Source organism: Sinocyclocheilus anshuiensis, unplaced genomic scaffold (genome assembly GCF_001515605.1).
Source record: "Sinocyclocheilus anshuiensis isolate Anshui unplaced genomic scaffold, SAMN03320099.WGS_v1.1 scaffold162, whole genome shotgun sequence".
NCBI lineage: Eukaryota > Metazoa > Chordata > Actinopteri > Cypriniformes > Cyprinidae > Sinocyclocheilus > Sinocyclocheilus anshuiensis.
In genome coordinates, this window is record NW_015542351.1 from 1,651,721 (window position 1) to 1,674,249 (window position 22,529).

General features: G+C 36.5%; 4 protein-coding genes across 10 annotated transcripts in view; 2 read left to right on the forward strand and 2 right to left on the reverse strand.

Moving 5' to 3' along the window:
* The window catches only part of LOC107691520 (serine/threonine-protein phosphatase 1 regulatory subunit 10-like), a 12,555-nt gene extending 5,822 nt beyond the window's left edge, over positions 1-6,733 (reverse strand). Inside the window, exons 1-8 of one of the 3 annotated variants that reach the window (XM_016490140.1) lie at positions 6,534-6,733; positions 6,041-6,350; positions 1,376-1,491; positions 1,191-1,277; positions 975-1,110; positions 813-864; positions 633-719; positions 369-500 (exon numbers count right to left, since the gene is read on the reverse strand). In XM_016490140.1, coding sequence (XP_016345626.1) covers positions 369-500; positions 633-719; positions 813-864; positions 975-1,110; positions 1,191-1,277; positions 1,376-1,482 — 601 coding nt within the window. In that variant the 5' untranslated portion in view covers positions 1,483-1,491; positions 6,041-6,350; positions 6,534-6,733. Of the gene's footprint in view, positions 1-368; positions 501-632; positions 720-812; positions 865-974; positions 1,111-1,190; positions 1,278-1,375; positions 1,492-4,491; positions 4,568-4,764; positions 4,846-5,187; positions 5,247-6,040; positions 6,351-6,533 lie in introns of those variants that run through there. The other 2 variants (XM_016490141.1, XM_016490142.1) reach the window with 2 other exon arrangements.
* Positions 5,807-8,915, forward strand: LOC107691521 (28S ribosomal protein S18b, mitochondrial-like). 2 transcript variants are annotated; one of them, XM_016490144.1, is made up of 8 exons: positions 5,807-5,847; positions 7,358-7,480; positions 7,627-7,777; positions 7,857-7,954; positions 8,049-8,117; positions 8,214-8,280; positions 8,358-8,437; positions 8,552-8,629. In XM_016490144.1, exons 2-8 carry the CDS (start codon positions 7,400-7,402, stop codon positions 8,621-8,623), a joined length of 618 nt encoding a protein of 205 aa, XP_016345630.1. In that variant the 5' UTR covers positions 5,807-5,847; positions 7,358-7,399; the 3' UTR covers positions 8,624-8,629. The 2 variants fall into 2 exon arrangements, with proteins under 2 accessions (XP_016345630.1, XP_016345629.1); XM_016490143.1 differs by lacking the exon at positions 5,807-5,847 and having other exon boundaries at positions 8,358-8,417; positions 8,552-8,915.
* A 281-nt stretch (positions 8,916-9,196) lies between these two features.
* On the reverse strand, positions 9,197-20,379 carry LOC107691519 (ATP-binding cassette sub-family F member 1-like). Of its 3 annotated transcripts, none has more exons than XM_016490138.1 (27): positions 20,160-20,379; positions 19,587-19,633; positions 19,248-19,325; positions 18,972-19,107; positions 18,851-18,882; positions 18,583-18,684; positions 16,351-16,404; positions 16,011-16,112; positions 15,841-15,909; positions 15,337-15,414; positions 15,144-15,245; positions 13,763-13,885; positions 13,582-13,682; positions 13,369-13,454; positions 12,544-12,683; positions 12,305-12,453; positions 12,116-12,199; positions 11,728-11,852; positions 11,524-11,636; positions 11,267-11,438; positions 11,103-11,177; positions 10,916-10,986; positions 10,704-10,736; positions 10,452-10,620; positions 10,291-10,355; positions 10,136-10,208; positions 9,197-10,039 (listed from the first exon to the last, which is right to left on the reverse strand). In XM_016490138.1, exons 1-27 carry the CDS (start codon positions 20,212-20,214, stop codon positions 9,873-9,875), a joined length of 2,601 nt encoding a protein of 866 aa, XP_016345624.1. In that variant the 5' UTR covers positions 20,215-20,379; the 3' UTR covers positions 9,197-9,872. The 3 variants fall into 3 exon arrangements, with proteins under 3 accessions (XP_016345624.1, XP_016345623.1, XP_016345625.1); XM_016490137.1 differs by having other exon boundaries at positions 18,851-18,885; positions 20,160-20,378; XM_016490139.1 differs by lacking the exon at positions 16,351-16,404 and having other exon boundaries at positions 18,851-18,885.
* A 349-nt stretch (positions 20,380-20,728) lies between these two features.
* Positions 20,729-22,529, forward strand: part of LOC107691522 (uncharacterized) — a 19,143-nt gene continuing 17,342 nt past the window's right edge. For both annotated transcript variants that reach the window (XM_016490145.1, XM_016490147.1), the window contains exon 1: positions 20,729-20,913. The gene's annotated coding sequence lies outside the window, so the exon portion shown is untranslated. The remainder of the gene's footprint in view (positions 20,914-22,529) is intronic.

Below are 22,529 nucleotides of genomic sequence, written 5' to 3' on the forward strand. Positions count from 1 at the left end.
GGAAAGGAAGGGGACAGCTTGCACTAGCTAATGCAAATATTAAACAGATCTCCACGAAAAAAAAAAAAAAAAAAAAAAAAACCCCCCCCCCCCCCCCCAACTTAAAAAACTTAAACAAAAAAAATATAAATGTTGCCTTGACAACTAACTGAAATAAACAAATTTAAAGTACTAAAAAAAAAAAAAGTTGAATAGGAATATAAAAATACTAACAAAAAAATAAAAAATAAAAAAATAAAAATCACAAAAAAATTTAATTACTAAAACTAAATTATAATAAAAAATGGAAATACAAAAAAAACTAATTTAAAATATGAATAAACACTATAATATTATATAAATAAAACTAAAATAACACTGTGACTAACCTGTAGAACGGATCTTTGCGTGACTTGGAGCATAAGCTTTTGGTTTGTCTTTCTTCTTCTCCTCATCTGCTCCCTTTTCTCGGGGCTTCACCTCTGGACGCACTTTTCCATCTTCCTTTTTCCGTTTCTTGTCTGATGGAAAACACAGTTGGGTTATTCGCCAATAATGGGAAGCCCACTTGCCAATAATTCAAGTTAAAAGTGCAGCAAGTCTTTAACAAAAAACAGAGTGACATAGAAGACAATGTAAACTGGAAACCCTACCATTGGGTGATGCTGCACTGGAGACGCTCTGAGAGCGGATAATAGCCATCCAGCCTTCCACCAGCACTGATGCCAGCTTCCTCAGCTCTGAGAGAAAGAGAAGCCACAGAGTTCAAACCTGAGCTCTGGAAGACAGTAAGCAGACTGTCTGGCATTAATTCATGGAACATGTGTTCTTACCTTCTGTCTCGCCGCTCTTGCTCAGATGTTTCACCAGCTTGGCTGTGTTGTTCTAGCAGGAGAGAGAGAGAGCGAAGAAAAAAAAAACAGACAAAGAACAGGTGTTAGAAGACTGTGGGGGTATGCATGAAGAGTTTTATGGGCCGTGGTTTGGTGAAGTACCTGTTTGAGGTGGTCCACAGTCAGGGGGAGTTTCTGCAGGGTGAGCAGTATGAGCTGCAGCAGGGGGGTGTTGGTGGTGGTCTTTGAGTAGGTAAGCCAAGAGTTCAACAACTTGTAGCCTCCAACTCGAATGAAACTGAGCGGAAGAGAAAGAGTTAAACAAAAACTTGAAAGCAAAAATGTTTCAACTTTTTTTTTAATGGCTATTACTCTTACCGATTAAGTACATCATGTGATTTTGTCTGCAGTAAGATGTTCAGATACATGCATCTGCTGACCATTTTATGCGAGGCCTTCATGAGACTGTTTGAAAAGAAGAAAATGTTAGAAATACTATTGGTTATTGGAATTAATGGCTTTTTAAGAGGTGTCCTGAAAAAAAAAATGGTACAGCATCTCACCTGAAGACTTTAGCAACTCCCTCAAGGCTTCGTAGCTCTCCATCTTTCCCCAGTAGAGCTTCAACTCCTTTCAGCACCTCTCTGGGGTCCACCGGGCCCAAGGCCATAGCTGCTTACTGACAGAGGGAGAGAAAACAGGGGTTATTCTTGTGCTTATGCCACTGGGGAGAATCTGGGATATGGCATGAAATCAACCAATCAATATTGAAATAATGAGATGATGGCACTTAAGGAGAGCTCACTGGAACAGCACAAGGACAACGTTGAATCTTTCAAAAGTTTCCAGTAATGTACATTTACCAAGGCGACTGTGGATGTGAGATAACTTGGAAACAATAAACTCTGAATACATTGGAAACATAAATGGTCACATGACTACCAAAGACATCACAGCACAGCTGCTGTCAACACTGCATGTATGCACTCAAAGAATGGAGAGAAACTTCTAGATGTTTTTTAATATATTGTACTGACAATATGTACTGTTTTTTAATAATCAGATACAGACATCTTAGCAGTTTTCTGGTTCACACTGGATGTGATTTGAAATCACAAATGCAATCATAACCACAGAACAAGCTGTGTCCATTCTGTTCACAACAGCAGAAGGTACAAAAGTAATGTCTTCATTAATAAACATACTACTTTAAACAACAGTTGGTTCTCAAATTTATAATGTTTCATCACTTAGAAAATGATGTAATTGCAAAAATGCTGGGACTTAAATTATTACTAGATCCCAAAAACTGTTGGAACAATAAGAAATTAAATATCATACTCCAACTGACTACAACGAATCCTCCCTGGTAAATAAAATGTTTAATATATGATGTCTGTTGGGCTGTCAATATTTACTGATTCTGCTACTAGAAAGGGGCAGCTGGTTCAACTGTTATAGTTTAACAGCCGATTGCAGAGTGAATAATTGAATAAGTCTGTCACTTATTTAATTATACGAGAACCTCAAACTGGATGATTGCTTATGTAAGCGCTGTATAATTCAGTTCATAATCTGAAATGATGAAAGATAAACATAAAAGTAAAATGTTGTATCACATGCGTCATGTCAATGTCATAAACCCACCTGCTTTTTTTTTATATACACTGTACATTACCCAAAGTAAACATCACAGGTACAAAGGACTTAAGTATCAAGGACTACATATAAAATAATATAATGGCTGTGATCAGTAATGTGCATTCAGATTATTATATCACTTAATAACAATAATTATACAAAAGCATAAATAAAATTTGAGAATGCACTTACAGTTAAACATAGTTTTTACAATTTATTTTATTAGTATTTAAGTAATTTTTATAATAACCCTTGTACAGTACAACTACTACCATTCATCACAAGTATTTCAAGCCAAACTAGAGAGGCAATAGTAGAAGTGTTCAAATTATTGACTGGATTTTCTTGTTTATCAGAAAAGCACTGTCACACTGGCAGTTGTGATGCACACAGGGACTCTGGCATTGATATAATTTCATCCTTCCTTGTTAAGACACTGCTGTGATCCATCTGTCTATAACCTAATATCAATAGATGAAAGATGCTATAATATAATGAGATATATGTAAACACTTACAAACCAAAACCTTTACAATATACTATGTATATAAGTTACACTTATATTATAAAACATGAAAACTTATTACAAAGTCTTTACCCATATCCACGATTGTCATTGCTATAATGCTGATGGACATAAAATGTGTTGAACCCACTTTAGCTTAAGTGTCTTTTAATTTCATTTATAACACTTAAATTACTAATTTGACACAATACATAAATTTTTTACATTTTACTTATATTAAAAAAAATACCTGCATGTAATTATTTCTGTAACTGCATCTACAGGCCCTATCCCTGAATCCACCCATCCTAACCATATCACTAAACCTGTCACTAACCTTACCTTAATGCTGTGCAAAACAACATGAACACAGTAAGTACAATGCACCAAATAAATACATAATTTAAAAAAAACACACATATTATTTGTTTTTTTGCTGTAAGTACATAGTAGTTAAATACTAATATAATATACAGTGGGACCAATGTGTATACTAATTTTAAACAGCAAGCTTGAAATATTTTCCAGTAACATAATGCAGGTTTTAAAATTTCAGTACATTAACTGGACCTTTTTTTAATGTTTTAAGTATGTTTTAGGTATACAGAAGTCTAGAACCACTAGGTGGGAAAAAATAAAAAATAATATCACAAAATGATTTTTTTTTTAGTGCCTTAGTGAGTCTATTCCTTAATTATAATTCTTTTCTGTATTCAACTACATTTTTCTTTAATATGCAATATTAGATATTAAATACATATTACTCCAATAATGGTTGACCATATTTTGGGTCAAAAAAAAAAAAAGTATTACATTTTAAAACAATAATGTGATGTGAAAAAAAGATAAATATATAATGAAGGAAATAGACCCTGTAAGACTTGATTTTTACCATCTTGTGGATCAGTATCCAGTTGCAAGAAACTCCTTAAGTTATGCAAATAAGTGTATTATCTCTAAAGGTTAATTTGAGGGTTTTGTGCGACTGAACACAAGACCTTCTTTCCAAGTTGCATGTCGCCACCATGTGGTTATTTCTAAATATACACAAATACAGAAACAGTGTAGGCCTATTTGCCACGAAGCAATATAACAAATGAAAGCATCAAATATATAAAAAATAATAATAAATAAAAATTAGATGGACACTTGTCAGTAATATCTGACTTAAGTCAATTACAAAGAGACGGGTGAGGGCAGAGACAGAGAGAGAGAGAGAGAGAGAGAGAACACGTCATGTGCCCTGCCCACGCAGAGCATCAGTGAGTATTTCTGCCTTCAGTTCCTCTCACTACAGCACACTTGACTGGACACCGGCGACACCAACCAACTAACTACAGCAGAAAATGAACAACGGGGCGAATTACAAATGAAATAGAAATATATGCACCGAACCAATGTAGATTTTTACGACTGTTAAGCATGCAAGGGTTTGGCAACGTTTGAAATTCGTGTTCTACATAATTTCCAAGACAGTGAAAAAGGTCTACTAATGGCACTTTGGATCGTGTGAGAAATCAGGTTTGGTCTTACCCGTAACACTGTTGTGTTGAAGAACTTTTTATAGTCACAACCGAACTCCTTAAACACGGAACAATACACACAATTCCTGGAAGCGTCACAGTTGTCATAACAAACAAGAAAAAGTCAACAAGATTGTACATTCACTGGAAAGAAAAGATTAACATTGCATCTGTCAAGTTTTTGATTAAATGCAGATGTGAAGAAACACATTGTTTAAAGTTACATTAAACCCTGTCCTGTATAATAATCTTCCTACATCGTGTTCAAAACCATGTCACCTACTTTCACTTTTTAATCCAGTGTTACATAAGCAACTGGCATCTTTAAGCTAACTGCCCAAAGGTTTTGTGTTAGAACTCGTCAACACAAAGCATTCAGTGTTGGTCTGACTAAAGGCCGGTAATATGAATTTATACATCTACTCAATAGTGGCCACAAGGGGATTTGATTCGCCATCTGTCGAAGTCTCCCTCTCATATAGCATCTGACAGCGGCTTCTCTGATTGGCTGAAGTCAGAGATAAACCACACCCACTATCTTTAACCACTTGCCTTCGCGTACGCGCTGCGCTCGACAGAACGGTTGCCCGGTCGCCATCTTTGAATTCCAACAAGTTTTTAAAAATACAACGGCTATTTGCCCCCGCCTCGCATTTGTCTTGCTCGTTTACAAAGTGCTACTATATTTACCCCGCTAGCGACTCACGGACATTAAGACGATACCTCGAGCTGTATATAGGGATGATGGCGACGCGAGACAGCCGTTCCGAGCTACAGTATTTCCCGTAGATCCAGTCAGAAAAACAAAGCCACCATTGCCTCGAGTGATCCGAGCAAAGGACAACCCGTCCGCCATTTTAAAGCAAAATCGACAAGACAAATACCCTATCTAACGTTACGCACTCGTTAAGCACACAACACAAAAAATGCAATCTTTATAGTCAGACTGCTATGCATTTGTATAAATTATCATTGCCTAGGGAGGTTTATTTCACCAAACTAGCTCAACGGTATCCAGTTCCGCCAACTAATAACACCTAACGACATTATGAACAAAATGTTGCATTTCAGTCTGTTTTCCCCGTTCGGCTAAATCCACAGGCGCCACTTGGCAATCTTTATGTGCAGATTGCGTTGGTTGTTCCAGTGAGCTCTCCTTTGAAAAGAATGCAGTTTATAAAAAGCCCCAATTGAATGCAGTCACTTCCTGGCTTTGCCTATGGCAATCTTTATGTACAGATTGCTTATGACTAGCGATGGCTAGCTTATTATTCGATGATTTATCGCTACTTTAATAATCATAAGGATTGCTCCGTCTCACACACAAAGAGAAGCAGGGCGTTGAAGCCGCTGCTCTGGCTTTGCGGTGAGCTCATACACTAGTCTCGCTTTATCTCAGCATGCTGTCTGCTTCTAGAAACTGTGGCGCATTTAGGTCGCCACGCTCGATACAAACAGGAATTTTTCATCTCTAAGTTATATCTGGAATCATTTTCAACACAGACAACTGGTTAACTCTTACGTAGTTTCGATTCAAATTGGTTTGAAAGAACACTTACTATTAAAACCTCTCCTCTGCGTCTCGGGTTGCTATTAATATATTGTGCTTAACAGCAACAAATTTCAGCTTTTTAACAGTTTAAGAGAACGTAAACTGTCATGACTTTAGCATTATTGGCTGAAAAATTGCATAATGGGCGGGATTGTGGTGGCTGAAATTGAGCTTTTCCTTCTTGAACAATCTGGAGCAAAAAAGTAGTAAGCGAATGTCCGTTACTCGAGTAGAAAATTTGAGTTTTTTTGGGCTTTGATCTTCGCACACAGTTGAAAAATCCTCGACGCCAGATCTTCACTGAGACCGACTCAGACCTGAAACGAAACAACAGCACAAAGAGACGTTAGAGAAAACGAGTATTTGGCGGCGAAAATCCAGAGAATAATCGAAAGGTCGTTTTTGTTGATAAAAAAACTGACGTGGTAGCCGGACTTTGGGATAAAAATAGTCTTTTAAATCGCAAAAAGTGGAGAACCGCCCTCCGACACGACACTTACCTCAGACAAATCCAGGAATGCTCCGGAAGGGCAGGACTCGGTATATATAGTTCTGACGTGTTTTGCGTCACCCGGGGCTCGTGCGCGCGCTCTCGGGCGTTTCTTTCAACACAAAATGGAGTTGATGGTCACGCGCTCCTGTCGCGCGCGCGCTCGAGACGACCTTCTGTGTGCTGAAGGACGCGCCCATCCCCCACCCCGACTTCCGGTGCAAAGATAATCGTTCATTTGTTGGAATTTTTGAAATTTAAAAATGATGTAAGAATTTACTCTGCATCACTGTACAATAATCTAGGCATATTCGTTTATGCACATTCAAGAACTAGCTATTTTGAGGTAGATTCAAACTTTATGTGAACTACTGTAATAAGTGTGGGTTAAAAATGAGAAACAGACACTGATCTATAATAGAGTTATAATATAATATATATAATAATATAGATCAGTGGAAACAGACACGGTAAAGGATGGAAAATACTCTTTGTAATGTTTAATTCCTTTCATTATAACTGGTGGAGTTACATTGGGTTTATTTTCGATTATAATACGTAGCATAACACACTGTATACATATATTATAAAACAGTCATTAATTTAAATGATAATTTAATATATAACCACAAGTAATATTCCTATAAAAGAAAAGCAAAACATCGGCAAAAATGTATTAACTACACAGGCAAACTGGCGAACATGAGGGATCGTTTCAGGTTTCACAAACAAAAAAATGCATTTTAAATTAAATTTTAAATATTTGACTAGTTGGTAAACTGAATTCATTTAAAACGAAAAAGTGAGAACAATAAATGCGCACTTCCGTCACAGGACACTTATCCTCTCAACAACTTCCTTTGCTACAAAGACAAAATGGCGGCCTCCTTACAACGCATTGGAATAGCTATCTGCCGCACATTTCCTGTCATTTTACAACGAAATATTCAAACACAGGTTGGTTGGTTACCGACAAAATCTTTTTAATGAATGTTTTTATTTATACATGACGTAGAATTGTGTTTGTTGTGATTAGAGGGCAGTCATTCGCGTGCAAACACCTCAACCAACATAAAGGACTATTTACGCGTTTTGTATTGCAGAGAATTCGTGATTGGACAATAACTTCAAGTGCTGCTCCAGGGCTGCGTCTGAAGTTTCGTGCTTTATCATCATCGTCTGCTGAAAACACAGAATCAGCCGAGACACTGTCTAGATATTCAGACAGACCATGGGAATACTTAGAAAGTGAAGGTAAATATGATTGATTATATGATTAAATGAAGCACTTGTGGTGAAACAGTGCTTAATGTTGGTCAGACCTCTCTTGTAGAGTACATTGAGCGCTATGCATCAAAGCCTGTGTGGTCTAACTACAGAAGGAATCATAAGGGGGGCGTCCCTCCTCAAAAGACAAGAAAGACCTGTATTGTAAGTACACATTTGTTTTAGATTGATTGTTCAGATGTTTGTTTTTTTTCAGTCCATTTAATTTGTATTAATGAGGATGATTGTCTTGTCGTAGAGAGGGGATAAGATATGTGGTAACCCTTGTCCCATCTGTCGTGATCCAAACATCATTGTCCATTACAAGGTGTGTTTTTCGATTCTGTCATCTTTTATTTCATGTGGAAAATGTAAGTATTACACTTTAAATGTATTTGCTTTAACAGACACTTTTTTTCTGCAGAATGTGAATCTGTTGCAGCAGTTCATTAGTCCTCAAACAGGAATTGTGCACGATCCCACTCGAACCGGTAATGAATTTCTCAGTACATCATATTTCTGATATACTCGTGATCTGATCACCATTTTACTCTTAATCTTTCCTCAGGTGTGTGCATGAAACAACAGAAACTACTTAACAAGGCCATTGAAACCGCTAGAGATTGTGGTAAATTTACAGTTTTTGTTGTAAGTGTCAGTGTGCACAAGTCCTTTTATGAAAGAGCCAGAAGGGAATGATAAATCTCATTATTTGGTGCACAAGTGCTTAATGTGATTTGATTCTTTTCTCCTCTGTTTAAGGTTTACTTGCTGTTCAGTTACCTCATGTTGATTACTCTAAAGAGGACTACACAAACACTCATGGTGCTGTAGCACCAACTCCTGCCCCATTTTCTCTCAGCTCTGGAGAACTGTGGTATTCGTGGTATGGTAGTATAAAACCAGGTGAGCGAGAACTGGCAAGAGTGAAGCGGATCTACAAAGACTACCTGAAACCGGATGTTTGAATCTTGTTGCAATAGACCTTAGTCAGAGCAGATGCCATGTATTTTACATGCATGAAAACAAGGCAGTGAGGGATAGAGACTTACTGTCTTTACAATGTCATTTTTCAAACTCTTTATGGCGTTGTCTACTGAAAGCTTTTTGGAAAGACATTTCATTAGCTGAAAAATCGGTATGAACTCATTAAACGCCATGTACTTCTATCCCTCAGCCTCGTTTTCATTCCTGTCAAAAAATTACATATTGCGCTACCCTGATTAAGGTCTATCGAAAGAGTGGTTGTAATTTCAATTGTGGATGTTTCATCCAAATTATGTTTCCATAACAGTACTTAATGAGCAAGAAGAAAATGTACATTTTCCATTCATGTTGTTACATTTTGTCCATGCAAGACAAGCATAATATAAGAAATCTCAAATAAAAGCACTAAATAAACTTGACTTTGTTGCAAAAATGATTTATTTGCTTTTTCCATGACATTTAGATGCATACTTTATTCAATTTTTTTATTCAAATCAAGTTAGTCAATAGTTTATTTCATCATTCAAGACAGATGAGCTACAGGGAGCATCACTGTTTGAACATTTATATAGGTTAAACAATCTGGAGCTGCTTTAGAATGCAAGCATAATGACGATTTAATGACCTGAACCGAAGTACTCCTTACAAAGGCAGGTTAATACTAAATATATGTGTCAGCAATCAGACACCATTATCAAACTGCACACTGTTAGCCCCATCTGTTCACATTTGATAGTGACAGTGCGTTTTATAGCATTGCATCACATGGATGAACAGAGCTGGTAATGATGAATGTAAGCATAATACAAGAATGCCAGACACCATGACTAAAGAACAAGCGCTGTATGTATAAATTGTCAGCAAGTAAAAATAGTGATCTAGAATCAGTCTTCACGTGTAAAGTAAAAGACGTGAAAAACCCCATCCTGGTTCTGTAGGGTTTGTGTATATCACCCTGCACCGTTTGCATGCAGGTGCTCGGCATAATCCATCAATTTAACAAAAATTTTTTGGTTCTATTGAGGCTTAGTTAGATGCAACAAAAAGCCCTTTAGTGATGTAGTTTGACACTCTTGTTATTAATACCAGCCATTGTTCATTCTTTAGGCTTGTTGACCAGGGTTTCTCCAAGAGCCTCCAGCACTTCTCTCTTGTATTCTTCAAAGTCTCCATCAATCTGGTTGATCGACTGGTCCTCGACCACCCACAGCTGGCACTGGGTCTCGGTGATCAGCCTGGCATCGTGGCTTACAATTACCACAGCTAAACACATTCATATTAAATGTTAATAATAATGATTTTACTCCCTGGTTTCCACCTTAATAATTATCATTATTGTATATAGTTTATAAATCTTACCCCCTTTGTATTCGTTGATGGCTTCTGACAATGCATCAATCGACTCAATGTCCAAGTTATTTGTGGGCTCATCCTGTACATTTGCATGGTTAGAAAATGTTAAAGCTCTCATTTTTACTTAAATTCTTGAGATATTTAAAACATTTACTCCTTACCAAAATAAGGACGTCAGGTTGCCGACAAGCAAGTTCAGAAAATACCACTCTTGCTTTCTGACCACCTAAAAAACAAACACACAGGACAATTCAGAAAAAAATGTCAACGAAGGACAGATGACTTTGAAAATCATACATGAATGCATTCCTATAGTGCTTACCAGACAGTTTGGAGATCAGGATGGTGTGTGCGTGGCTCTCTAACCCAAAGCGACCCAGGCACTTCCTGGCATCCTGGTATTGGAGGTTGAAGTTCCTCTGGAGGTACTCTGTGGGAGACTCCTCCATGTTCAGCTGATCAGCATACTGCTGGTTGAAGAAACCTACTTTCTACAGGCAGAGGCAGAAGAACGAGCAATTAGCCAGTCAAGAAAAGGTCAAATAAAAATAATGATTTTAAACATCTGCGATACCAATCGATGGTTCTTCCTCATCTCTCCTTTTGTCTAAAATGAAATAAAAAAAAGAAGCTTCATAATTAATTATATGAAGGAAACAAATCAACAAACATGGGAAAAAACAAGTACCCATTTTTCCTCAAATAAATATTATAAATATATTTTTTAATTTTCATCTTTGTTTTTTTACAACTATGAGTTATTACTTAAAAATAAGTGGTACTTACAGGATTTAATTTTCCAGTCAAAAGCAGGAGGAGTGTACTTTTCCCAACTCCATTGGGTCCAACAATACATACTGAAACAGAGAAAGTTAACTCAAGCTCATTTGAAAACCATTAAGAGTTTTCTAACATTGTCTTGTGCCATTGTAATTAACATGCTAGTCATAATTTCTATAGACGTGTGACTTACTTCTGGAATCCATATCTATACCAAAGTCCACATTCTTGAACAGAGGCTTCTGGCCTGCATAACCAAAGTCAACACCTGTGAGTGGAAGAGAGAATACACCAAACTGGTCATCAGGTTTGATCAAAACAAGATGCTACAATGAGTGAAAGTCACAAAAGACTCACTGTGCAGGCCGAGAATAGGCGGTGAGAGCGGAGGAGGGTTCGGGAAGGTGAATTTGACGGTATATTCTCTCGGCCTCTTGAGGAGCTCCGTGGCCTCATGGCTCTCCTCCTCCTGACCTTTCTTCTTCCCCTTCTGCTGTTTCCTTGTCTGGGCCTCTTTCGTCTGTTTCTCCTGAAAAAAGAATGATGGAGAATGATTGGCAGGGTTTGAGAAGACTAGAATCGTGAAGAACATGAGGAAAAAGTCAAGGACTTACAGCTTGTTTGGTGGACTTTCCACCAGCCTTCAGGTCTTTGAGCTTTTTCTCTTGTTTCTCGTACTGCTTCAGGAGTTCCTTCTGTTTCTGTACGTACATCTTCTTAAACGTCACTAGGAGACATCAAGCAAATATAAACTACAGTAAGATAATTAAACTTCTTTCGGTAGATTTCATTTGTTGCTGTTCAGAAACGAAACTCACGGTAGTTGCCCCTGTAGTAGTAGAGTTTCTGGTTGTCCAGGTGAATGATATCTGTACAGACGTCATCTAAGAAACTCTGGTCGTGGGACACAATTAGAAGCGTTTTCTTCCAGCTCTGTAAGTAGCTAAAAGGGAAAATAAAAGATATGAGGTGATTTGTCAGTAGAATATAGCAATGACAAAGGTGCGACTGATATTCTACTGAAAATGCAGTAACAAGATCAAAAACACAGGAGCCTGACAACCTTTAGTGATGCAATCACTGTGTGACCACCCCTTAATACAATCAAGATTTAAAGTAGGCTATTTATAATTTGCACGGAATGTAAATACATCAGCTAGACGGGATTGTTTACTTAATAGCATCACTTAAAGCAAAAGTAATTACTTGTTAAGCCAGATGACAGCGTTAAGGTCCAAGTGGTTAGTGGGCTCGTCCAGCATCAGTAGAGTGGGCTCCATGAACAGCGCTCTGGAATGAAGACAACTTTTCTTATTCATCATATCAATGTCATGTCAGAGTAGATTTTAATTTACTTTCATTTAATTAATTACTAAATGAATGCATTGTGCCCACCTAGCCAGGGACACTCTCATCCTCCATCCACCAGAGAACTTCTTAGTGGGTCTGTTCTGCATCTCTGGAGTGAAAGACAAACCAGCCAAGATCCTACGAGCTTTAGCCTCCGCTGCAGCTGCTCCAATCGCCCTCAACTCCTCATAAACCTGTGAATCACACACACACTCACAGTTATCCTCCACTACTCCATGGATCAGTGTATTTAGAGAATCTCAGCGAGCTGCTCTCAATCTGACCTTGTCGAGTCTCTCAGACACGCCGTCGTCTCCTTTCTCCAGCCGACTCTGTAGCTGTTGTTCCTCCTCCAGGAGCTTCAGTCTGCGCGTGTCGGCCTTCAGCACCGCCTGAACTGCAGGAGTGTCGTCTGCCACCACCTCTGAGGAATGACAAAGAGAAAAAATATCATGCTCAAAACATATTATATCATGCACAAAATAGATGGCTCAAATGAAAAAAGTTGGACACACAGGCTGCACCAGGGTTATTACAGTTAACTAAAACCATGAGAAACATTTTTACTTGAAATAAAATATTTCAGCTAGTAGGCAACATTTGTAATGTACTAAAATAACTAAAAATGACATAAAAATGAATAAAAATTATATTGACAAATTAAAAAAAGCAAACACATACTGAATGACAAAAACACATAAAAATTACCTAAATATTAACAAATTAAAGTGAAAATATATAAACATTAAAATTCTAAATATTAATAATACACTAATATATATGTGACCCTGGACCACAAAACCAGTCATAAGGGTAAATTTTGCGAAATTGATCCATTGATATATGGTTTGTTAGGATCGGACAATATTTGGTCGAGATATAACTATTTGAAAATCTGGAATCTTGAGGGTGCAAAAAAATCAAAATATTGAGAAAAATCACCTTTAAAGTTGTCCAAATTAAGTTCTTAGCAATGCATATTACTAATCAAATTACAAAAAATTAAGTTTTAATATATTTACAGTAGGAAATTTACAAAATATCTTCATGGAACATCATCTTTTAAGACTGGTTTTGTGGTCCAGGGTCACATATGGGCTGTACTTTACCTTGCTCACAAAGCAGCACATCAATATTGGGAGGAATGCTAAGTGCTCTGTTAGCAATGTGCTTCAGTAGAGTGGTCTTCCCTTTCCTGGTTCAAACAGGATACAGGTGTAAGAATACAGTTTTTACTAGAGAAACACTTCCGAACTGAACAATGCCTTACATGCAATGCAGTAATAAAGTAATGTGTCAAATTTAAACCATCATCAACCCACCCATTTGGTCCAACCAGACCGTATCGCCTCCCAGCAACAATCAGAAGGTCGGCGTTAACAAACAGCTCTTTACCGTGGGCTGAAATGCTGAATCTTTCCAACTAAAAACAGATCATAGAAATGAGTACACAGTATTAAGTGCTTTTCAATGTCTCAGATGAAAGTTTCCCATTTGTCTAACCTTGATGTCCGAAGCGTTTTCCAGCATGGCCTGTCGAGAGGACAGCTCAGCCTGAGAGATGGAGAAGTCTCCCTCAATGGCGTTCTGAGCTCGTACACTAGCCACCTGCCGCTCATACTCCATCTGCACAACACAAGAGGAAGTGTCAACAATCAGTGTTGTTATTGTCAACTAAAATCATTATTTTGGTTATTAAAAACAGCCTAAAATATAAATATTAGACAGAAAACCTTAAACAAAGATTAGAAATGTTGCCTTGGAAAGTAACTGAAACAATTGTAATAAACAGTTGAAGTACTAAAATTATTTACACTAACTAAAACTAAAACATACATACATACATACATATATATATATATATATATATATATATATATATAGTGTATATATATATTGCCGTTCAAAAGTTTGTGATCAGTAAGATTTTTAATGTTTTTTGAAGAAGTCTCTTCTGGTCATCATGGCTGCATCCATTTGATCAGAAATACAGAAGAAACAGTAATATTGTAAATTATTATTGCAATTTAAAATAATGGTTTTCTATTTTAATATACTTTAAAATTTAATTTATTCATGTAAAGCAAAGCTGAATTTTCAGTGTCACATGATACTTCAGAAATTCTAAATTAGCATTCTAATATGCTAATTTATCATCAATGTTGGAAACAGTTGTGCTGCTTAATATTTTTTGGGACCAGTGATATTTTTCAGGATTCTTTGATAAATAAAAAGTTAAAAAGAACAGTGTTTATTCAAAATAGAAATTTTGTGTTGAAGAAGTCTCTTCTGGTCATCATGGCTGCATCCATTTGATCAGAAATACAGAAGAAACAGTAATATTGTAAATTATTATTGCAATTTAAAATAATGGTTTTCTATTTTAATATACTTTAAAATTTAATTTATTGCTGCGATCAAAGTTGAATTTTTAGCATCATTACTCCAGTCTCCAGTATTTTAAATGGTAATACTATTTTACAGTATTACCGTTTTTCTGTATTTCTGATCAAATAAATGCAGCCATGATGAGCAGAAGATACTTCTTTAAAACATTCAAAATCTTACTGATCCCAAAATTTTGAACGGCAATGTATGTATTTATATAAAATGACATGAGCACATCACAAAAAAAGTTAAAACTAAAATTTAAACGAAAACATAAAAAAACCAAATTCAAAATGAAAAAAATAAATAAAAAATACTACAATAGTATATAAATAATGTAAAAATAACACTTCTATAACACATTAGAGCAGGGGTGCCCAAACTCGGTCCTGGAGGGCCGGTGTCCTGCAGAGTTTAGCTCCCTGCAGGACACCGGCCCTCCAGGACCGAGGTTGGGCACCCCTGCATTAGAGTATTCAAAATTTGCATACGCTACCAATTTCTTTTTCTTCTTCTTCTCTTTTTTACTCAAGTTAGCAAAGGGGTCGTCCTCTTGTTTCTCTTTGTCCAGCTCAGCCGTGAGCACATCCTCGGCACTCTACGGGACAGGAAACAGGATTTTTATCCAAAAAAAAAAAACTTTTGGAAAATATGAATATTAGGAATACAAAAAGAGAAAATGATTGTACCATTATTGTGTCGTTTTCATCACTCTTTTCCTCCTCTTCTTCATCATCACTAGGAGAAGGGCGAGCAGGCTTCCCTTTCTAAAAATCACAAAAAAGATATTTAACTTGGGACATTTTACTACAACACTTATTTTCATTCAACATGCACTGACTTCCTTTCTGAAAAAATCTGGAAAAAAGTATCAGGGAGTCTACAAAAATATTAAGCAGTTTTCAACACTGATGATGATAATAACAATATAAAACGTGTTTTTGAGCAGCAAATCAGCATATAAGAATGATTTCTGAAGTATCGTGTGACACTGAAGACTGGAGTAATGATGCTGAAAGTTCAGCTTTGATCACAAGAATAAATTACATTTTAAAATATATTAAAATAGAAAACATTTGAAACTTTAATAATACTAAACTCAGTCATCTTAAGCGAGATTCCAAATCACAAAGAATGCATATGCATATTTTTATACATAAATATATACATAAACTTAATCAGCTTAATCTGACCTTGGGCTGTTCCTTCTTGCCTTTCTTCTGAGTCTTCTCTTGTTCTTTCTCTTCCAATTTATCTTCCTCCTGTCAACATTAAGATGCCCTTCAGGTTGCACACACTTGCATTTTTTTTTTTTACTGGCTTTTCAAAACAACTTGTATTCATCAAAACAAGAGTCACACACCTTAGATGGTTTAGCAGCGACTTTCTTGCCCTTTTTCCCTCCTTTCTTTTGATTCTCATCTTTCTTCTCCACCTCTTCATCTTGTTCATCCTCTGAGGCCTCCTGTGTTTGAGAGAAGAGAGTCAACCAAAGATCCTGGAGGAAAAATCAGAGCACCGCTCACCAATCAAACACAATGTTAGTTAGGCAGACTGGAATGTACAGAAAAGGGTTCGTTTCCATGATGAGTGAAGCACTTCCGTCATGCAGCAATAAAGAAAAAACTGCAAGGTGGAAGAAAGACAGAAGATGTGAATTTTGAAGAAGGAAAACTGAATAAGAAACAATCCCATGTACCCACCTTCATTATCTTAGGTTTAGCCTTATCTTTTTTCTTGGTTACCTTCTCAACTTCCTGAATCACATACATACACATACAGAAATAGGCACATGTGCTTATAAATGTAGATATATTCAATATGCAGCCCAATATGTTCTTCCCTTCTGTATCTATCACAAACAATGTTTTAATGACTGAAACAATGAGCGCACTGGCACAAATGAGTGAATGCAAATGGTATGAATTCCACTGGGAATGTCATGAAGAGAGAGCGGATATAAGGGAATGAAAGAGGAATAAACTCAAAAAGATGAGTTATGTGGTGTGTGATTCATATGTGCTATGGTTAGGTCCATCAATTCTGATGATGCTGTAAAGATAATATAATGAACAGTGATGGTACAAACAGTCACTAATAACTACTAAGACAATATGCAAATATTAATTAAATAAACACTGTTTTCCATGAAATTTCTCAAGAAAGTGGATATGAAAAATTATTTATACTCCATATAATGCTATTTTAAACAGCATTTTACCTTTTAGTTCCTATTGCTACACATGCATTTTATGGTATCATATTAATTTAGAGTCTACATAGTATATTTGTACTTGTAAAAAAAAACATTTGTTATTTTAATTAGTGTGGGTAAAAAATTTAAATGGTATAAAGAAAAAAGTGCAAAATGCAAAAGACAGTTTATAAGATGTCAATTTTAACCTTAAATCTTAAAAACAAAACATAAAATAGTAATGCTGCTTTGAAGCAATTTGTATTGTATAAAGCATTATATACAAGGGTGCACATACGTTTTTCAGCCTGGTTCTCAAAAGAGCACCTGGAGATTTAGTTTGCACATAGTGTGACCCAGTGTTGGGGGTAATGCATTACAAGTAACGCGAGTTACGTAATCAGATTACTTTTTTCAAATAACTAGTAAAGTAACGCATTACTTTTTAATTTACAAGAGAATATCTGAGTTACTTTTTCAAATAAGTAACGCAAGTTACTTTTTTTTTCCTATTTACTGATTGACAGCTCTCCTGTCCCCATGTTGAGAGAAATCAGAAGATGTTAATGTAGTTCTATAATAATATGAATATGCATTAATTCATCTCACTCACACACACAAAAAAGCACAGATTCAGTATTCCTCAAAATGAATAAAAATAATGCAACTGAGAATATGATGCAAACCTGCAATAATTAAATGTTAAACAACACAAATATCCTTTATGTATTTAATCCCATTCTATTAACCAATGTCTTTGCTTCTGACCTTCGATGATCCAGTTCAACCTTACTAATAAGCAAAAGTTACTCTAGACAAACATTTGTGTGTCTTTTTTTATTGCTGAAGTGTGTTGAAATTTCTTCTTCTGCATTCTACTGTACGGACGTAAATTTACTTTCCCTTCAGCCTGAGGCTTATTCATTTCACTTTTGGTGTGAAAAGGCTTTTATATTTGCCAAAAATAGAACTTTTTTATTTTAAAAACAAACAAGCAAGCCCTGTCCAGATATAAAAAGTAACGCAAAAGTAACGTAACGCATTACTTTCCATAAAAAGTAACTAAGTACCGTAATTAGTTACTTTTTTATGGAGTAACGCAATATTGTAATGCATTACTTTTAAAAGTAACTTTCCCCAACACTGGTGTGACCCATTAAATAATAACTATAAAAAAAAAGAATAGTGATAATAATATTATTGCACTTTATTTTTTTTATTTTTATAAAATAATAAAGTGTGATAATACGATTATATTTTAAAATAAAAAGAGAGTATTAAATAAAAAATAATATTATTTTTTAGTAAACTTAAAAATAAAATACTAATATTTACTTTTTTTAAAAATATGACTTTTCATGATTTTCAGACTTAAAATCAGCAAGATTTTATTGTGGCGTGTTGCCGGCAAGTAAGAGTGTCAGTGAGTGAAATGTCACAGTTTTGCTTTGTGTTTAGAAAATGGCAGCGGATAGCCTAGATTTATGCTCTTAGCTCGAATAGAAATCTCATACAGTATTACAGTTTGTTGATCTAAAATTATAATTGTGTATTAACAGCTGTCAACCATGTTGGTACGTAAATGAGTGGTCTGGACCTTTGGTTGCGCACCTGCGTACCACTTATGTGTACCCCTGATTATATAAATAAAATGAACTTGTCTTGCATCATAAAACTTGTTCTATACTTGTGCATACAAACTCAACCTACAACAACTGACTTTGAAACGGGAAGCACGCACCTTTGAGCTCTTCTTGCTTTGGGGTTTCTCATCATCATCATCAGCACCATCATCATCATCATCACTCTGCCCCTGACTCAGAGCAGCAAATATGTTGCCACCCTGATAGAAAGAGATGGACAAAAAAATTCTCAAAGTTCTGTGTTGCATCATCTAGATTGGATCACATGATTTAAATTGCACTGTTCTATACATTGTTCAGCAGGAGGAAAATGACTCTGTCCACAAAGTGAAGAGAAGTACCGCATAGTATGTCAAAGCAACTCACTTTGTTTTTCTTTCCTCCTTTGACTGGAGCAACAACTGCAAAATACAAATAAACCATGATGTTAAATATGTGGTGTGTGATGTGTGACACATACTGGCACAAACTTAGTGTATGACATTACCCTCTTCCTCTTCTTCATCTTCATCACTGGGCTGGACTGACAGTTTCTTGAGGCGCTGCATGACCTCTGCTTCACCATCATCATCCTCATCCTCACCCGCTTTCCATTTCCGTCTGTCCTTCTTTTTCTTCTGAGGCTAAAAATGACAAGGCAATCCAAAAATATAACATATTTGACTGTTTATATCTTTATGTTTAAATATATTTTAAATTTAATTAAATATATTTTTTGACTTTATATAATGTATTGAAAAACACTGAAATTAAAATAATGCACCTGTTTCCCTTGTGCCTCTTTCACTGGTGGCTGTTCTCCTTTTTCTGGTTTATTATCTGATGCCAGCTCCTCAAAAAACTGTAAGGATGAAATTAAAAATATAAAAATACAGAAATATGCATAAAACAATTCAGATGTCAGAGGTATGAGTTTTAAAATGTATTTATTATTATTTTGGCAATTATTAATGAAATATTAATAGGTGTAACTGACAAAAAACATTATAGAATGATTACATTTTTTTTTCGCACTTGAATGAATTCTTGATCTTTTAAGCATAGTTGTTAACAATTAAAGTTATAACAAATCAGTCATGAATCAACAAAACTGAAACCTTACACTTTTCTTCCCCTGCTTATCCTTCTTTCCTCTTTTGACATGTTTGTCTAAACAACGAAAAATCATTATGTTAAGCACTTCTGTACACACAAACACACAGAACAGACTCAAATGAACATGACAATGCCAAAGAATGAGTGGTTTGTGTACAGGATTTAAAACAAGAGCTTTCAAAAAATCTAGTGAGCTGCCAACCTAGACAGCATTTTGGGGCAGCACAGGCACGTTCCCAAAAAAATCGCTAGATTTGGAAACAACCGTTATATCAGCGCAGTTGAAACATGGATCACACAGCGGATACGGTCTTAAATTACATCAGCTTGGCAAAATGATGCAATGACAGTGAAATATCAAACTCCGCACCACCATAAACTCACTTCTGTCGTAGGCTAATGTGCTAAGCAAAATATAGCAGCAATATAATAAATCACAACCTCTGTATCTCCACTACACATAGCAGAGCATTAATAGCAGAGCTGTCATCATGTAAACTTTTACAATATAGCTGCATCATTTTCATGTCGTTATTATTATAAGCTTGTGGTGTAATAGAAACCCAAAATCTTAACGTACCTGTTTGTGGTTCATCACCCTCCCACTCAGCGACTTCTTTTGATTTCTTTGGCATTTTTCTGCTTAACCTTTTTTCTCGCAAGGAATGAAAATACGGTATTAAAATGAGACTCGAAGATGTATCACAGGTGACAATGCACACGAGCACACTATAGCTTACATCACATGCGGCCTATCCGCGCACTGCTACACACACTCAAACGCCGGGAGCTCGGTTTGCGACAGCGCCACGCCCTCACTCAGGCCGCCCAAGGTATTGCACTGGCGTTGCCAAAAACGAGTGATTTCAAAGAAAAAGTCAAAGTCAAGTCTGCTACCGTAGATAATATAATATAATATAATATAATATAATATAATATAATATCCCACTGAGAAAATAATATCCAAAATACTGTAATAAAATTTGAAAATAAAGTTGGTGCTCTATCATGACAATTTAAGGCTTTTATTTTGAAAAGAGAAAGCCGCCATAGTTCATAAAGGGCGTGAGCGTCTTGCAGTATGTCGCGTTCGCCGCTGGATGCCGCTGTAACAGGCAGATTCCGCTTCTAGAAGGTGATGGACGCATGCGCAGTAGCGCAGACAGGCGCTGGGCAAGGACATAAGGAGAGTGACACTTGTGTAACGTTGACAACATATTCATATTCTTTCTAAATCACACAAAAATGAGCGTCAATCCGATTTGGATACACTCTCGCATCTCTGCACAGTGAGCTGACGCTCCACAGCATTTCATCAGATTCACGGAGGACAGGTAATGTAATGCATTTCATGTTTACAAGCAGGACAGCTAGCTTAACAACTGACTGGCATGTAACTTCTAGATATGAAGACTAACAGACTAACTATTATCTGCCCAACCCAATCAGACAAGAAACCTATGATCCTTGATCGCTTTCAGCTGAGGCACTATCCTCTTTATAATCGTTCACTTTGTTTCGGAAAGAATTGGTTGTATTTGTCAGGTTGTCAGTTGAGTTGACAGTGTTGATTTGTAAAGTGTGACCAAAGCGTGATGTACATGTGTCGGGCTGCGTCTGATCACTGTAAATACATGCCCTACTGTAAATATAATATATTTGTCTAATATAAAACGTGGACACAAGGCTTCTTTTAATTCGAACGGATGACTGAACGATATACTACGCACCTCCACCCTTTCTTTTTTTATTATATATTTCTGAATTAAGGTCTTCTTAGATTGCATTTTAGTGCATTTAGTGCAGCACTGCCATAATTCACTAGTTTTTTCAGACACTGTCTTTGTGTTCAGATTTTTCACCTTTTCTGCCCCGCATTTGCTGCTGCCACTCAAACACTCTTTAATGAGTTGCCTGCTCAGACAGCATTTTTGGACATCTAAAGAGTGGGGGTTCAATCTTCAACTGGCTGGCAGGAGCCGCCACTGACAGGTCATGTGACCCGCCAGTGGCTGAAGCTGCCAGTATAACACGTTCTCTACCACTCTCTCTGCAAGGAAATATATTATTTTATGATTATGAATTCATTCTTATGGGTCTGTTCTTTTACATGATCGACATTTTAGGGAGGTTTATCACAAATAAAGTGTTCAAATGGCCGTGATCCAGACTGGCAGGTTATTGCCGCTTGCACTGGCTGCTCAATCGGTAAATGGTAAATCACGGCCATTTGGGCACTTTTTTTGTAATAAGCCTCTATTAAATGTCGACAAATTAAAAGACTAGACCCATAAGAATATATTAATAATCATAAAATAATATATTTCCTTGTAGAGAGAGTGGTAGAGAACGCGTTAAACTAGGAGCGCTCTAGCGGCTGTCTGACTGAGCCGCCAGTGGAAGCGACAATCAGCTGGCAGTTGGGATCACGGCCATTTGGGCACTTTATTTGTAATAAGCCTCTATTAAATGTCGACAAATTAAAAGACTAGACCCATAAGAATATATTAATAATCATACAATAATATATTTCCTTGTAGAGAGAGTGGTAGAGAACGCGTTAAACTCGGAGCGCTCTTGCGGCTGTCTGACTGAGCCGCCAGTGGAAGCGACAATCAGCTGGCAGTTGGCATCACGGCCATTTGGTCACTTTATTTGTAATAAGCCCCTATTAAATGTCGACAAATTAAAAGACTAGACCCATAAGAATATATTAATAATCATAAAATAATATATTTCTTTGTAGAGAGAGTGGTAGAGAACGCGTTAAACTCGGAGCGCTCTAGCGGCTGTCTGACTGAGCCGCCAGTGGAAGCGACAATCAGCTGGCAGTTGGGATCATGGCCATTTGGGCACTTTATTTGTAATAAGCCTCTATTAAATGTCGACAAATTAAAAGACTAGACCCATAAGAATATATTAATAATCATAAAATAATATATTTCCTTGT

Coding starts and splice junctions, on each gene's coding strand:
- LOC107691521 (XM_016490143.1), top strand. CDS start 7,400: ATGGCGGCCTCCTTACAACGCATTGGAATAGCTATCTGCCGCACATTT. Junction 7,481..7,626: donor AACGAAATATTCAAACACAG/GTTGGTTGGTTA, acceptor TTTGTATTGCAG/AGAATTCGTGATTGGACAAT. Junction 8,281..8,357: donor GCACGATCCCACTCGAACCG/GTAATGAATTTC, acceptor ATCTTTCCTCAG/GTGTGTGCATGAAACAACAG.
- LOC107691519 (XM_016490137.1), bottom strand. CDS start 20,214: ATGCCAAAGAAATCAAAAGAAGTCGCTGAGTGGGAGGGTGATGAACCA. Junction 15,415..15,840: donor GCAAGAAGGAACAGCCCAAG/GTCAGATTAAGC, acceptor TGTGATTTTTAG/AAAGGGAAGCCTGCTCGCCC. Junction 10,356..10,451: donor CCTGATCTCCAAACTGTCTG/GTAAGCACTATA, acceptor TTTGTTTTTTAG/GTGGTCAGAAAGCAAGAGTG.